Raw genomic sequence first — 17,587 nt, 5'->3', positions numbered from 1 at the left:
CAAAGGGAGACAAACTACCTGGTAGATGTTGACGTAATAATGCCCACTGGCTTAAAAGGGGATTAGAGAACTTCATGGCAAATAGTCCTATTATCAAGCTGTTGGTCATGATATCTAAACTAAATACCTACGTTCATGGGCAGTATACAGCTGTATACCAATTTCCAGCAGGCAAACAGCAGCGGCTGTTTTCATGCCTTGCTTGTGGATTTTCTGGAAGCACCTATCTGGCTACTTGGAAACGGGATGGACTCTTCATTTGATCCAGTGGTCTCTTACATTTTTGGTCAAATTCTGAAAAGAGCTTTTGATGTCGCCTGTGTAAGTAAGAGTTACTGACCAATCTTGTCTGAGAACCAATGTCCTTTCTTCCCAAACACCCAGAGTACAGCGACTTGGTTGAAGTAAGCGTTGGGGGTTGATGAGAGTTGGAGGCATGGAATCTGGAGAGCACCATCTTCAGCATAAATGATGGCTAAGACACATACATAATGGCTCATAAAGACACACTTGCTGAATTCTTCAGTCAGCCCCTATGCAGAATCAATGGATACCTTTGAGAAGACTAGAGAATGGTTGTTCCAGGAGGTGTGTCCTTTAAAACAAAGCACCCCTCTCTCTCGGACTCTCCTTTTCTTCCTATTCTGAGAAAAGAAAATTCACAAGACAGTAGAGTTAAATCTGAAAGACAAACACTAAACCATCTTTTGGATGAATGATGGCCTCTTAACCCACTTTGCATATTTATTGGCATTTTTCATGGTCTCCAGCCTCTTAAAATATCAGAATGTTCCACTTTAAAAATCTTATTTGCACTTTTTAGTCATGGAAGGATATTGTAAAATGCCTTATTCGCGTCCATTGATTTTGTGCTTTTAAGGGTGTCATATAAAACTCTTTAATAGGTAAAAACCAACCTACCTGAAAATGGATTCTATATATCCTGTAACAGATTAATATTAGTACACTTGTGTCACATTAAGTGAAAAAGCAGATCATAGCCAGGGCTGGTTGTTTGCCATGCATCTGTGCACACAGCATTTAGGATGTAATTTGTCATCGCTGGAGCTTTCATTTCCTTTTTTAAAAGCATGTTTCTAGACCTCATGGTGGTGAAGTTAGCAAAAGGCAGCATATGTAAAAGACTCCTTCACTACTATATAGGTGATAAAGCTTCAGGGTCTAGGGTGGCAATGTCCATTCCTCCTCACTTGAGCTCCTTGAGTTACTTCTGCTTTCACTATGTCTGTGAGGCATCTTTTATGTTAATAAATAATAATAATAATAATAATAATAATAATAATAATAATAATAATAATAATTATTTGTACCTTGCCCATCTGGTTGGGCTTCCCCAGCCACTCTGGGCAGCTTCCAACAAAGATTAAAAATACATTAAAATGTCACACATTAAAAAAGTTCCCTGAACCATTGTATTCCCCCATCCATGATCACATGTGTCAGGAAGAAAGCAACGTTAGCCCTCACTGAAAACCCCCCAGGTAAACACACCTTAATGGTGACGGGCTCCAGTTTAACTGGAAGGGCAAAAAAAGGCTTACTGAGCCTAAACGCTAGTTGAGCCCCCAATATAAATTGGTGCATGCAAGAGACGGAACTAATTTTTCTTCATTTAAAGATCCACTGATGTGTACTTTCTGCATATATCTTTAGGGTGCTGCCCTTTTAAAGGACGTCAGCTGTTTGTTTCTGGCTTTGGCTGTTAACCAATGCTTCCTTCTTTGAGATGCGAAGGCCTTCCCTGACTACACTGAACAATTTAGAAAGCTGTTAATAACTCTTCTTCGGTTGTTCTTTTTCTTCTTCTATGAAAGCCTTTTTTTTTTTTTTGGCATGGTTTACCATAGAAAACGGCATACAAAGGATGAAGATGACTGAAATTGTGCATCAGTGTTAACTCTTTATTCATGACACACCTGGTTTAACTTGTTTATTGAACCATATGCCTGTCTCCCCAGTGGTCGATTGAATTTGTTGCTTAGTGTATAAGTGGTATAATGTCCAATGTGAGTAAATAAGGACTGATATTCCTTAATTCTATTCCATAATTTTAGGAAAGCAGAGATTTTCTGATAGGGTCTCTCTCTCTCTCTCTCTCTCTCTCTCTCTCTCACACACACACACACACACACACACACACACACACACACACACACACCTTGCTTATGCCTGATATATTTTGAAAACTTAGGCTGGGCATTTCTTTAAAAATCACACACACTTTCTTCAGAGAACAAAATAATGAATACTTTGCCACCATGAACGTTATAAACAGAGGTTATGCAAGTTAAACATGCTTTCATTGTCTACCACACCTAGAAGCTGGACTTTCGATGTCACTACTGCAGAGATTCAGCAGACATCATCACTTTTGACTTGAAGATTTCTTTATGCTGACAGGCCTATGCATTTCACTGCCCCCCCCCTTGAGTAGCCAGTCATTTAATTATTGCTTTGTACTGTTTTTAATAGGACACGGGTGGCGCTGTGGGTTAAACCACAGAGCCTATGACTTGCCGATCAGAAGGTCAGCGGTTCGAATCCCCGCGACGGGGTGAGCTCCCGTTGCTCGGCCCCTGCTCCTGCCAACCTAGCAGTTCAAAAGCACGTCAAAGTGCAAGTAGATAAATAGGTACCGCTCCGGCGGGAAGGTAAACGGTGTTTCCATGCGCTGCTCTGGTTCACCAGAAGCGGCTTAGTCATGCTGGCCACATGACCCGGAAGCTGTACGCCGGCTCCCTTGGCCAATAAAGCGAGATGAGCGCCGCAACACCAGAGTCGGCCACGACTGGACCTAATGGTCAGGGGTCCCTTCACCTGATCAATTCATTGGCAATCAACAGACTGGTGTCTCAACTTGCCAAATGTCAGCATTCCATCTTTCTGGCAAATGAGAATATTGCAGTAACCCACCAAGGTACCTGAGATCAGCCTGCAGCCGATTCTGCTTTACATACAGGCAGATTCAGAGAATGAAAATTAAAAGAATGTTGCTGCAGGAAATTGCCTGTGAATACCTGAATTCGAATATAAAATGGCAAAGAAACAGAGTCCTCTCTCACATTGGACAGCGGCACTTTATTGTGATGAGAAGCCATCAGGATGGCACTCTCATCAATAAAGTTATTTCAACCTTAAAATTAACATCTGTTCTCAAACATTGTATCATTTCCTCGTATCCATTATCCATAGTAATAGTTATCAGGGCATAGGCTGGAAGGGGAAAATACTAATTCTTTCGAAATAATTCCCAGGTGCCATTGTATGTCCTAGATGGTAGAAATGGAAAACATGATCACCCACTGGGAGAAGCCACAATTTAATTTAAAACCTCTTACAGGGTTTGAATAAACTAGCCGTAACTTTGTTGCTCGGTGATTTTCCTCCCCTTCATCCATTTGCTGTATGTTTAATTTACACATATTTAAAATGAATCTTTTGATCCAAGTTATATTATAGACCTGTAGTATTTGCGACCCAGCTAAATCAGCCCACCAACCACCTGATTTTGCGTCCTGCCTGGGACTGCAAAAAAAACGGGTTTCCAAGGACCTGGCAGACCACAATATATGTCCAGAAGGCTGTGTTTAGCTTGGTGGGTCTCTTGTCTTGGTTTGGAAATCTGTTGAATTTTAGTATCTCATCGTGGCAATAGCTGAAAAGTTTGCAAAGCTGGAATTCAGTTCTGAAACCACTAGGATCACTTCATTCGTTACTTTTAAAGGTAAAGGTACCCCTGCCCGTACGGGCCAGTCTTGACAGACTCTGGGGTTGTGCGCCCATCTCACTCAAGAGGCCGGGGGCCAGCGCTGTCCGGAGACACTTCCGGGTCATGTGGCCAGCGTGACAAAGCTGCATCTGGCGAGCCAGCACAGCACACGGAAACGCCGTTTACCTTCCCGCCAGTAAGCGGTCCCTATTTATCTACTTGCACCCGGGGGTGCTTTCGAACTGCTAGGTTGGCAGGCGCTGGGACCGAGCAGCGGGAGCGCACCCCGCCGCGGGGATTTGAACCGCCGACCTTTCGATCGGCAAGTCCTAGGCGCTGAGGCTTTTACCCACAGCGCCACCCGCGTGGGTACTTTTAGATATAAAATTTAGCCTCCCTCTTCTAGGACACACTTTACCAGGTCCTAGCAGTGTGGATTTGTGCCAAAAGTCTTGCTGAAGTCAAGATATATTAAATCTCTGGAATTGCCATTATCCACCAAACCAATTATTCTATCCAACAAAGAAATAAGGATGGACTGATACGATTTGTTCCTAACAAATCCAGGTTGGCTGGTTGTAATCACTCTCTTTTTCTCCTAGACACATACAAATCTATTGTTTTGCCATTCTTTTTCTAATAAGATCCTAGCGATAGACGTTAAGCTGATGTGGCTATAACTTCCAACTTGAAGGCAGACCTTGCTCCTGATCCATATACTGTCATGCGCTGCTGCATGTGAAAATCTCCCCTGCTAAATAGATGGTTGGCATTGTCAAATAACACAGCACTGGCCAGCTGTTGGAGGTAGAAGAGCCTAGAATCTGTTCTCCCATGCCTGAAAAGAATTATTTGTGCGTAATTTAAAAGTGTATCTTTCAAGTTTCAGCTATAAACAGATTGTAGGGGTGGGGAACTGTGCAACGAAAGAGCTTTCCTACAATAATATATTATATAGTGCCTGTTTCGTTTTGCTATTAGCAGTTAGAAAATACTCCAGCCCTACTCCAGCTCTGCTAAGCAATTTGGATCGGGCAACTGTAGATTATTGATTGGATGTCTGTCATGTGCTGTCACAGCACATTGGCCACACATCCCACATCATGTGGTCTGTTAGGATGAAGAATTATAATGTGCAACAAACCAATGGACAAGGCTTTGGCTTTTGTTCATGGCAGCCTTGCTAGAGATGTAGAGCATCCAGCTAGCTGCAAACAGTTTAGAGCAAGCATAAATTCCCATCTCTGCCAACTGGTGTCAAATTGTTTCCTAGACAGAACTGGAACTGGGAATCCAAGAAGCATAGCAAAAACAACTCCAGTTTAAAGGGGGTGACTCTTAAATAAATCGACTGTTAAAATCTTATACTGACTTTTGGCGGTACAGTGTAATATAAATTATATTATGCATATTTCCTGTTGGTGCAGGAGAAACTACCGGTATATAATATAGATAGGAAAATCTATGGATGCCAAGATCCAAGTTTGGGGCAAATACTCTTTGGCGAGGGAACCCCAGCAGAGATTTAAAATCCCAAAATATACAGCAAAGTACAGCATGGAAATATAGGCTGTTAGATCTTTAAAATATGCCCTTCCAAGTTCCTTCCAAAGTTCCTGTCTTTCCCTAGCATAGAAAAAGACCACACATTTGGTAAGTTAAAAATCGGCTTACAGTACTTACAAACTCTCCTTATTGGAGTGAATTGTATTGAAGTAAACAAGACTGCCTTCTAAGCAAATGAGTTCAGGATCACCCACTGTCTATTAGAGCCAAGATAAATTATTAACAGACCATATGACATAGCAGGTTCTGCACTGCAAGAATTCAGGATACAGCTAGGGGATAAAATGTCTGAATATTCACCAATATGAAAATAACCCATTAAGCGGTACAATGGGTGAAAGATGTGGGGCATAATATACTGATGACAGATTGGGAGAGGCTATGGAAAATAGATCTGAAATTTATGGCATGTTCCACACTGAGAGAAAATTATATGAAAATTATGTACCAGTAGTATTTGACCCTGGTAAAACTAGCAAAAATGTACTATAGAGCAAGTACTAATATATGCCGGAAACATAAAGGAAAAGAAGGTACCTTTTATCATATGTGGTGGATCTGTAATATAACTTTAAAATTCTGGGAAATGATATATAATGAAATGATAAAAATGCTTAAAATAACTTTTGCTAAAAAAAACCCAGAAGCTTTTCTATTAGGAATTACAGGTACCGAGATTCCAAGGGACTGCAGGAAACTATTTATGTATGCTACAATGGCCACCCAGATGTTACTAGCCCAGAGGTGGAAGGAAGAGACAGCCCTTACCAGAGAAGAATGGCAAATCAAGTTAATGGACTATGCTGAAATGGCGAAACAAGCTGGGAAGCTCAGGAATCAAGAAGACAAGAAATTTTAAAAAAAAGAATGGGAAATGTTTTTAATGTATATACAAAATCATTGTAAACAGGTCAAAACATTAGCAGTAATTTAAATATACTGTACTTATAATGTAACAGAACACATAGATAACTTAGGAAGATGAAAAATGGAGAAGTATTGATATGCAGCTGAAAATAGAATCAAAAAATCATGGAAGGGATGGAGGGAAGTCAAGAGATTCAGAGCAATCTTGCTATTTGGCTCTTGAACTGTTTTATGTTGTATGTTTATATTTTTGAAAATAAAAAAGATTATATAAAAAAGAAATTAACCCATTGAGCTAGCATATCGTGAAAAGGTCCAGAAGCCGCCTTCCTAGTAGTGAATCTGCTGATCAAGTGGCTTGGATCTGTAACACTTCAGGTAAATTCACACACAGCATGGGCAAGCATCTCATGGCTAGTCTCCAATGGTGTAACCACTGAACTTCTTTGCTGTTTGCATTTCACAGCACCACAAATGCACAGAACCAGGGTCCTTTGCCTATAGGAAAGACTGCTTCTTTTCCCGTAGAAGAATGCAACCTACGTACTATCCTCAATATAAATGCTTTGTTGGCTCAGGCTGAAGACATCTATTGCCATTCTCATTTGCCTTGTGATTTGGATATTGGAGAGTGTTCAGGGAGTGCTAGCGCTGTCATCTGGGATGCTTTTGTTTTAAAAGGGCATTTGTATCTGGAATAGGGTTTCTGGTAGGATGAACGACTGGAGCAGAACCATATACTTACAATGAGCAACAAAACATCCCTTGCAGAACTCTCCCTCCCCTTTATTCTCCCATCCCCTCCTCTCAGCATGGCCTGCCTCTGATTACCTCGTTTCCAAGAGGGGGATAGCGCCTACCGCAGCTGGTTTCGCCCCTTATTTCCACCGAACAGCAAAGGAAATCCAGCCCTTCCCTTCTATCATATAGCCAAGGAGGAAGGGGTGCGTGCGTTTGTGCAAAAACCAACACCGCGCCAAACAATGAACCCCTTTTGCGACCGACCCAGCTCCGTAGTTTTGTGTGTGAGTGTGCCTTGAGAGATTCAGCTGCCACACTTCGAGGCCTATTTGGTAGATCTTGTGCTAATTCCCCATGATGAAAAGCTGCCCGCCTCCTGGGAACTACCTACAGCCTTCAACGCCGGCCAGGTCTGGCCGTTTTATCATGCACACCAACCGAAGACATAATCAATTCCCCAGTTGGCACTTTGCACTGAATACCCACTTTTTCAGCTTGATAGCAGGACTAAATTAGTTATTTAGCAACTAGACCCCTAATTTAAAGTGAGCAAGTGGCTTGACAAGCCTCATTGTTCAAGGCCTCTGCCTCCCCCACCCCTCCACCCTCTTTGCTTTCCAAGAAGAGTTCCCGCAAATCCTGGGGAAGTGATAAATAGACAATTAGAAAATAGATATATTTTGTTAGATCTACAAAGCTCCCCAGTGCTGTCAGACGTACAATAAAAAGGACTCTGCTAAATTGGTGGGCAATGAACACCATCTGTACCACCATCACTCCTACAGACACAAAGCCATATGCGGCCATTTACGGGACATCCCTGAGAATAGATTGGACCAATAAGACTAGAGGGAACGGAAAATACTTGACAAAGTTGGCTGCTCTTCATTTAACAAGAATAAAATATCTAATGGAGTGTAATGGAGAGCATCAATCACCTCTGGGTAAACCTCAGTTTTAATACTTTGCTTTTAGCTGTTTGTTAAAAAAAAAAAATAGGGGTTTTTCCCTGGAATAAGCCAGGAATGAATATCTTCACTGGGTGGTAAGATGGTGTTCTTTAGTGCTAATAAATGATGTGCAGCACCCAATAGAAGTGATCCAAAACAAAATTTGATTTGTAAGAGCAAGAAAACAGGTAGAGACCGAAGCATTTGTAAAAATTTGGTTAACATCCATAAGTTGCTCTTCCCTGCTAAGTCAGAGTTGTCTTGATTGTTATTGGGGAGTGCAAACCGAACTGGCCCTCACAAACATAGTATTTGTAAGTCGTGGGTGAACATATCAGACAACACAGCAATTCTTCAAATAGCTCTTGTTTATTCACAGGCCAGAACAGAACTGAATTGAAGGGTTCAGCCAGCCTGCTTATATACAGCTCCACTACAGCGCAACAGTAACCACTTTCTGTAACTATCCAATCACTGAACGTCACTTTCAATCCCCTATTTGCATATGTGGACCCGAGTGAAAACTATCTACAGTATCCCTCTGCTGGCCCAGGGTGAGAACTTCAGTACATAACAGTATTGATATTATTCCAGCTTAATTTCCATGGCTTCTGTCAGAGAATGCTGGGATTTGTAGTTATGGAGAATTCTCTATTAAGAGACTCTAGCCCTCATTGCATAAATAAAGTTCCTAGAAATCTCTGGAGAGAGAAAATTAGTTTGGAATTGCTGTCTGGCATTGGCAGGCCAAGGTTTGAGGGGCAGGAGCGCCGGCTGAGGGGGAAATGTAATGACCATATACCATCAGAGCTTCCCTAGTTTAATAACAGCCATTGAAGTGGCTCAAATAAGTGAGCCAGTCAATACAACTTAGGGGAGTGAAGAAAATCTGATCTGGAGGGAGAAGAGGAAGTAGTATTGAGATGGAGAGGTAACAGAGGATGCAGGTTAAATTTACCTGCAAGGGGTAACACAACTATATGCACAGTCTCATATTCTTTCGCTCTATAGTCAGCTTGAAATGCTTACCTCTCTTTGATTTTATATTTTCCAGCTCAGTTCCTGTTGGCATTGGCTTGTCCTCTCTTATTTTGAACCCCAATCCCAAGCATAGTTTTATTAGATGCCAGAAATATACACCCATCCTCCTTTCTGTTCTGAGCAGAGGAGAGCTGCAGAAATATGTTCTGTGAACAAGCTCAGCCGTGGCTGATATAGGTACCCATCCATCTCCCCATCCCCAACCCACACCCTAGAGAAGGGAACATGCCTGCATTGTTTTAATTAGTCCTGCCTCTTTCTGTTCTTTTAGATGTGGCAGGGATTTGTGCGATGCCACACCATCACGGCGGCTATTTCGTGACTGCGGCTCTGTTTTCTCAAGTGACCCCTGCCATAAGTTGTTGAACGAGGGTCTGTAAATGGCCAATTCTATCCAGGCCCTAGTAGATTTGCTCTAGTGGAATTGCTTTTTTACTGGGCCAGGATGAGCTGTTAGAACATTCTGAGGACAGAAAGCCTCATAATAATGGTACATAAAGAGCATGCTAGTAAAGGTAAAGGGTAAAGGGACCCCGACCATTAGGTCCAGTCGTGACTGACTCTGGGGTTGCGGCGCTCATCTCGCTTTACTGGCCGAGGGAGCCGGCGTACAGCTTCCGGGTCATGTGGCCAGCATGACTAAGCCACTTCTGGCGAACCAGAGCAGCGCATGGAAACGCCGTTTACCTTCCTGCCGGAGTGGTACCTATTTATCTACTTGCACTTTGACGTGCTTCTGAACTGCTAGGTTGGCAGGAGCAGGGACTGAACAACAGGAGCTCATCCCGTCGCAGGCATTCGAACTACCGACCTTCTGATCGGCAAGCCCAACAGGCTCAGTGGTTTGGACATAGGATAATTCCATTTTTCAAAAGTTAGCAGATAAAACAGTATTTGGTGTTTTTTGTAAGAGCAACTTATATTGAGGGTTTTTAAAAAATACACTACTAAGATGGTTTATTATCATTCAGCTTTTAAAAAAGTGATGTGGAATGAAATACACAGACTCCTGACCTGTTCCTTGGGTTAAATGCGATGTCTTTCCTTTAATTAAAGGATATGGCACAATGTATTTTCATGTTTTGTTTATTATATTATGGTGTTTGAGGGTTTGCTTGCTTAATTCCTGCTCCAGTATAGTTATTTATATGACTTAGACCAGCTTTACTGCATTCCCTGGAGTAGATTGTGTACTATGTGGAAGTAAATCCCATTGAACTTGGCAAGACTTATGTCTGAATAAACAGGTATTTTTAGTTTTACTAGACTAGAAAATAGTTACAGTTTTAATTTAAATTGAAATGGCTGTGTAATCGCTAGACAAATCATTCAGAAATCCCTAGAGCTCTTAATTGTAATTCTCTACTGTCTTGATGCATAAATTAAAAAAAAATTGCTCACATATTCTTAAAACATGTGGCAGTTCTTTAAAAAAATTACATCAGTTCAGAATTAAAGTTTTCCTTTAAATATAAATGTTGGAAGTAGCAGCTTGGTGCAATAATTGAGGGTTGTTGGTGTAGAATGGATGCACTGGTTGTAAGACAATGGTGTTTTATATCTTTTAAATGAATAAATAAATAAAAATTAAAAAATAGGAAAAATGCTATCGGTGTTTGCTGTAGAACTGTAACTGGTAAGAACTAGTCATCTCTTTCCATTTCAATGGATGTTGCTGCTCTTAAAACACACCGTCAGCAAAAATCACACGATGTAGACTGCAGCGCTTTAGGCTGCAGGTGGTGGAAATTATATGTTTGAATCGGCTACATATAAAAATCTCCTCACACATAATTAACTAGCAGGTCAAGGAGAGTGTTACAGCCTACCCTTTCTTCCCAACATGGTATTTTTTCTTTCCGCAGGAAGTCTGATGGATAGAAAGCGTTAAGGTATAGTTAAGCTTCTTCTGCCACCAGCTGAACAAGCTTTTGTCACCGAAAAAGCAGTTACACACCTTTTGCTAGAGCTGGCTTCAGTTCTGCTACCTTTTATAGGGATCAACAGGTTAAAGCTCTGGGCAGCAGCATCTACTGCCAAAAGTATTAATGGGAAAGGAAGCAAACTGCAGCCTTGTTATCTTTTTTTGGGTCCTGCAATAATGGCTGTTGGCTTTCAGACATACGATCTGAACATCCCATACGGCATCCTGACTTGTTTGTTTCCGAAAACACCGCACACCATTTTCATAAATTATACATGTCAGCTCAATAATTCCCTCAGGTTAATATATTGACTTAATTAGGTAAAACAAAAGGTGGATAATTAGACTAACACCCTCAGCTTCCCATTGATTTCGGGAAAGAAATCTGTTTCGCAGTAGTTTTATTTATACTCCAAATGTCGAGTTTTTAAAATATACAATCTCTTCTGATGGTTAACACAAGCCTTTTCTCCTCCCCACCTACTCCCCATAGCCTCTCAAAATGTCACTTTGCTTTGTTTGGCAGAAACTTCTAGAAGTCTGAGGGACAGTTCACGAAACTTTTAACATGACACATTTACAGTGGTACCTCGGTTTTCGAACGTAATCCGTTCCGGAAGACCATTCGAGTTCCGAAACGTTTGAAAACTCAGTACGGAAGCCTCAATACGGAAGCCTCAATACAGGAGCCGTGTGGCATGTTCGACTTCTGAGGCGAGTTCAAAAACCAAAGCATTTACTTCCGGGTTTACGGTGTTCGAAAACCGAAATGTTCGTCAACGGAGACGTTCAAATACCGAGGTACCACTGTATCTCAAAACGGCTGTTAGCAGCTCCTGGCAGGAACAGGCAAGCCACCTGCAGAAAGGAATGTTGGCTTGCAGTACGTCCATTGCTCCTTCTCCCCTTTGAACAAGACTGCAGAGGGAAGAAAATTCGGTACCAGTGTCCTGTGAGCAGACTTCTGCTTCCAGGAACTCTGAATCCAATCTCACAACAAGAAAACTGTCAAAAGTAAAGCATGCTTTTAAAACATTGTACTGCTCAAAAGGTTTAGGAGAGGAAGGCCTTCTCCCTTTGGGAGAAACACACACACACACACACACACACACACACACACACACACACACTCCTGATCAAATCAACCTCCTGGAGGAAGAAATTCCACAGCTAGAGTAGCAGAACAGGGAAAAGCCCAGGAAGTCGCCAATCCAGCTTCTAAAGATGACAGCCCAATGAGTGGGACTGCTCTCCGCCCCCCCGTCTAAGAAAAAGAGTACATTGAAACGGAAGCAGATGTACAAAAGAAGCATCTTGATCACCTTCTCGATTATCCCTTTGTTGCAGTAATTCGTTCTCTACCAGGAATATTAGGCACAGGAAATCGGCACCATAACTGAAAAAAGAGGAACCTATTTCACACATCAGAGCGTGTAAGATAACTTGAATCAATTATCCCCTGCTTGTTTTTAGTTTAAAAGAGGAAGAGGGAAGGGGAAGCAAAGAACCATAGAATATACTGTTTTCCAACACCATCAGGGGTTCAGAAAGGTTGCCTTCATTTGTTTCAGTTAAACTGAACAGTTGTGTGATGATCAGGTCCATCACATTGGGAATACCGTAATTCTTCACGGTGCAAGATCATGTGTGGCTAAGTGGGGGTGGGGGGGAGAACCCTAATTGTGTAAATTATACAGACTAAAACAGCAACAACAAAAAAATCAAGCTATACGATTGCAAGTTAACAGCATAATGATGCAAGATTCAACCAATTTTTTCGGCATTGGTCCAAGAAGTTGAATCCAGGATCCTGCTTCCAAAAGTGGCTAGGCAGAAGTGTGCAAAGAGCTTACAATTAAATGAAGGCAGTGACCCTCTCCAGCTGCTTTGCCCAAATATCCTATAATCCAGAGGTAGCTACACTGTGAACCTCCAGATGCTGTTGAATACAACTCCCATCAGGCTCAGTCAGCATAGTCAATGGCCAAGGATGATGGGAGTTGCGATTCAGTATCTTGAGGGCCAGTGGCTATTCCCCCTTGCAAAGCCTCAGAAGACACGGATTTGTTTAGCTACCATAGCCATTGATAGACCAATTCTCCATGCCTTTATCTAATCCTATTATTGAAGCCAGCAAAGGCCATAGAAAAGCTTCTTTGCCTTGCCTAATGGAGGAGTGTATTGTATCTTACTCGATCATATGAAACTGCTCCATCTAAATGGCATTTCCTGCCCAAGGCTCCTCCATGAACCAGATGGTATTGCTTTAAGACTATGAGACAGACATTCTGAGATGCAGGGAAGAGGGCAACTCGGCTGTAGTGCTCATTGTATAGCAACGAGGTTCATGAATGAATGACAAGAATGTTATAAATTTATTAGAGATGTTGAACACAAAGCAAATTTGAACCTTGAAACATAGCTGTGGCCCTGTTTAGCCATTTCAGTAAATGCAGCTTGAATTTCTAATTCATTTTCTGTTAAGTGATAAAACAGAGTTGGAACACTTTACCTCTTTCCAAATGAGAGACAGCACGCTGGTCACAAAACTATTTGAGAAGTTGCATTTGCCAAGTCGCAGTTCAATGTTCACAATCATTTGAAGAAACAATTAATGTACAAAAAGCAGATAATGACATGGGAGGTCAATGTTTATTCACAAAGGAGGTCCTATTTAAAAACAAAAAAATACTAGTCCTTGGGTTAGATTAGGCAAGCTTACTAACAACTAAAACGAACATGGCTTAGGTTGGTTAAAACTGTCCATGTTCTCACCGTGAACCAAGAGTTATAGCTTGCAGCTACATAGGATATCTTCCACTAGTCTTTTGTAGACCCAGGCGTCTCCCTTCAGCCGCTGCCTCCGAATGCCCACGCCTTCAGGTTTGCTCAGCTGGCAAACTTCCAGCTCAAACTGCATTGTCACTTTGCCAAAGTCTGACTGGGTCTGGCACTTCAGTTTATAGCTGTGTAAGACAAAGGAAAGGGGGAATTAGTTCAGGTACTTACAAGTCAGGGATTGCAGGGGAAATAATTCTAGTGACAAGAGCCAACTTTTCTGCACACGATCTACTGGGCAGCCGGTACATTCAGTCGGTAGAATAAAGTGGGAAAGGTTTTTTCTAAGATGTGGAGATTAGAGCTGGGCAATATTACAAGTAATTGTTGGAAACCAGTCTGATGGTCAAACCGCAATATCAGTTTCAGACTTTTTCAGCAGGCGATACATTGCGGCTCCCTGGTCACCACCAGCACAGCCCACCTCATTCTAGTCTGCCTGCCTACCTGCACTGTGCTGGTGGCAGCCAAGAAGCCGCAATATATCGCCAGCTAAAATTGCCTTGATCAGCTGAGAAGCGGGCAGTTTAAGGAAGCCTGCTTCTCATCTGATCAAGCCCCTGCCTCTGGCTCCCGTGAGCAGGAGGGCAGGATGGTGTTGTCACAGCTTGTTTTGACTGCTCTGCTGAGGGGTGGGCAGGTGCACAGCCAGCTGCACCTCAGTGGAACAATTTAAAGAAGCCCCCCTCTGGGGACTTGATCAGCTATGGGGTGGGTGGGAGGCTGCCCGCTCCTCAGTTGATCAAACCCACATTTAGCTCCTTGCTTGTGGGAGCCAGAGTGGTATGGGGGCTTGCAACTTCAGACATCATGATATATCAGTACATAGCAATATTTGTTGTTGTTGTTTGACTCTTCATGACCCCCTGGACCAGAGCACGCCAGGCACTCCTGTCTTCCATTGCCTCCCGCAGTTTGGTCAAACTCATGCTGGTAGCTTCGAGAACACTATCCAGCCATCTCGTCCTCTGTCGTCCCCTTCTCCTTGTGCCCTCCATCTTTCCCAACATCAGGGTCTTTTCCAGGGAGTCTTCTCTTCTCTTGAGGTGGCCAAAGTATTGGTTGCCTCAGCTTCAAGATCTGTCCTTCTAGTGAGCACTCAGGGCTGATTTCCTTCAGAATGGAGAGGTTTGATCTTCTTGCAGTCCATGGGACTCTCAAGAGTCTCCTCCAGCACCATAATTCAAAAGCATCCATTCTTTGGCGATCAGCCTTCCTTATGGTCCTGCTCTCACTTCCATACACCACTACTGGGAAAACCATAGCTTTAACTATATGGACCTTTGTTGGCAAGGTGATGTCTCTGCTTTTTAAGATGCTGTTGCAATATTTAGCTGCTGATATATCACAATGTTGAAAAGCAGATATTGCCCAGCTCTAGTGGAGATACAGGTTGGGAGCTCTATGTACTGAATGCATCCACCCACCCTTTGAAAAGAAACCGTCCCTGACTTTCTAGCTCTTTATGCAGGAAAGCCACCGCCCCCCCCCCCCCACAAGGGGGCACTAACATGCCACCCGCCTGAAGGGGTACTGTGGGGCAGGGGGATAGCATTTTGACTTAGTTCTGCTGATTCTGTCGTCTGACCTGATGCTCAGTGTTTTATCAGGCAGCTCATAAGACAAACCAGTAGAGGAAGGTATTGATTTACAAGCTGTGACATTGATTGTGGCCCTTTGAGTGTGACACTTCTCCACTTGAGGTTATTAAGGCTGCTTACATTCGTTTGATCAGTAACTGACTCAGTTAATGATCAATCAAGATGGGGACCATGCCTTTAAAAAAGAGAAAGAAAAATGGTGCCACGAGACAAAGGCACACATATTTTAAAAATTGACTGTGATGTGTCCTTTAGAAAGATATCAAGAAAATGTTCTTTCTGCCAAGTGGTTGATTGCACTCATTAAATTGCAACTTGGTTTGGGGAGAAATAAACCATGAGTGCAGGTCTGGGTGACAAGCCAAACCATGGCTCGCTTCCCAGCAGCAGAAGCAGGAAAGAGCTAAGTACATGTAATTTCAGCAGGGTGCCAACTAACTGCTCGTTCACATTAAAGCATAGTTAAAATAAAACTATGGTTTAGTGCAACATGCAAACCAGGCCACAATTCTAATGTAGAATGAGCAAGATAGCAGCTTGTTGGAGGATCGAGGAGAAATTATCTGACAAAGATACCAGACTGAAATAACGAATGAATATTTACACTTACCCCTTCTGTACAAAATCAACTTGCTTTTTGGGAAGGATTGCAATTATTTCCTTCAACAGCTCATCTGGATTTAATAGGTTTGTTGTGGTCACATTGTAATGAGCCTAGAGAACAACACATTTGGTGCACGTTTAGGACACAATTCTGCATTTCACGTTCAAACACCAGCTACATTATTTCAGAAAGAAAGGAGAAGGAGAGGATGAGAAAGATGTTATGAGTCTTAGTGGTCCATGGCTTTGACTTAATGGCAGAACACCTGCTTTGTACACAGAAGATCCGAGATTCAATCCATGTCCAGGCAGGGTTGGGAGAGATCACCATCTGAGATCCTGGAGAGCCGCTGCCAGTCAAATCGGCCTATCCTGAGCTGCGTAGATGGACCAATGCTCTGGCTTGGTATAAGGCCATTTCCTCTGCTTCAAAACATTGTTCTTTGCTACATAAGTGCCATTCAAAGTACTGGAAGAACCATTCTTCCCAGCATGTTTAGTAGGCTTTAACTAGGCATAAGGCCTTAAGGTTCTCTTTTGTTTAAATTCAATGTTTCATGCCAGACCTTTAGGCACAAAAGTCCATAGACATTTGTTTGACATTCCCAACACCTGCAAGGAAGCCCCATCCAAATGATTTCTATGAAGCTGAGGCCTCGCTTTACTGAAATAAAGTTTCTTACTGTTCTAGCCATTATCATATTCGCTGCCATTTGCACCTTGAACTTTAAAAGTGAAAGAACTCAGAAGTTTTGATCCATGACGTGAAATCCCCTGCAAGCATCACAGAACTGGCACCTACTTGCCTACTACTTGTTAAGCATGGCATTTGGGCCTTCGTCAGCTTTTTGTGTGGCCTGGATCAGGCAGGCTCCATGGCAAGAGTCATTTAGTAGAACAAGGGTATTCAGCTGTAGCTGAATCTCTGCAACCGAATTCCAAAAGTTGATAGTTGCTAAAGCTGGCCATCATTTGGACTTAGATCTGCAAGTAACCTTCCAAATTTAGCCTTTTCAGCAACGAGAAAGCTTACTGGGCTGTGAATTTAAGTGCAGCACAAAAACAGAAAGTTTTCCATTAGTGCTGGGGGCGCATTTGAAAAGCTTGGAAGACAAGGCAACTCAGTCTAGGGTGTCATGTGCAGATGGTGTTTAAGCATTATACAGTAGCTGCTCCAAGTCTGCACACTGCAGAGATGGATACCACTAGTCCCCCCCTACCCAGTTAGCTATTCCAGGATGAGACACCACTTTATTAGACTTTAAAAAAACAACAGCCACAATGTCTCCAGTACAGTGAGAGCTTGAGGCTTGGGGAATCATAGCCATAGACCTCCACAGCCCAAACAGGGATGTTTGCTTACTGATACATCACTGATAGTTTAATCAGTAAAAGAAATCCCAGGAAATTCAGCAAACTTACCTTTAATTTCCTTGGACCATCTTTGGTTGAGCCTCTCTTTTTGTTTGGTGTAAGCATTGTAATAACTTTATCCAGGCCTCTTTCAAGGCTCCCAAACATCTTGGTTCCTTTTCTCTTTTGACCACTTTCAAAATGAGCTTGGTTCAAGTCCACTTCCACTGAGCGACACCTGTCATGTTCAGAGATAGCAAGTGCACAGTTGTTTTCAGTGGCTGGGAATTGACAGTTTTTAGATACATCAGTAAAAAGGTCTTTCAGCTTCTGCTCTTTTGTGGGGGCGGAGGGAAGGAAGAGGAGAGAAAGG

At 42.5% G+C, this 17,587-nt stretch overlaps 1 protein-coding gene across 3 annotated transcripts in view; it reads right to left on the bottom strand.

Moving 5' to 3' along the window:
- Positions 1 to 13,171: 13,171 nt before the first annotated feature.
- The window catches only part of MELK (maternal embryonic leucine zipper kinase), a 31,636-nt gene continuing 27,220 nt past the window's right edge, over positions 13,172 to 17,587 (bottom strand). For all 3 annotated transcript variants that reach the window (XM_028712019.2, XM_077920931.1, XM_028712018.2), the window contains 3 exons: positions 17,284 to 17,452; positions 15,869 to 15,972; positions 13,172 to 13,785 (listed from right to left, as the gene is read on the bottom strand). In XM_028712019.2, the coding sequence (XP_028567852.2) occupies positions 13,608 to 13,785; positions 15,869 to 15,972; positions 17,284 to 17,452 (451 nt within the window). In that variant the 3' untranslated portion in view covers positions 13,172 to 13,607. The remainder of the gene's footprint in view (positions 13,786 to 15,868; positions 15,973 to 17,283; positions 17,453 to 17,587) is intronic.

Source organism: Podarcis muralis, chromosome 17 (assembly GCF_964188315.1).
Source record: "Podarcis muralis chromosome 17, rPodMur119.hap1.1, whole genome shotgun sequence".
In the NCBI taxonomy this organism is placed as follows: Eukaryota; Metazoa; Chordata; class Lepidosauria; order Squamata; family Lacertidae; genus Podarcis; species Podarcis muralis.
This window is presented reverse-complemented; position numbering and strand designations above follow the sequence as displayed.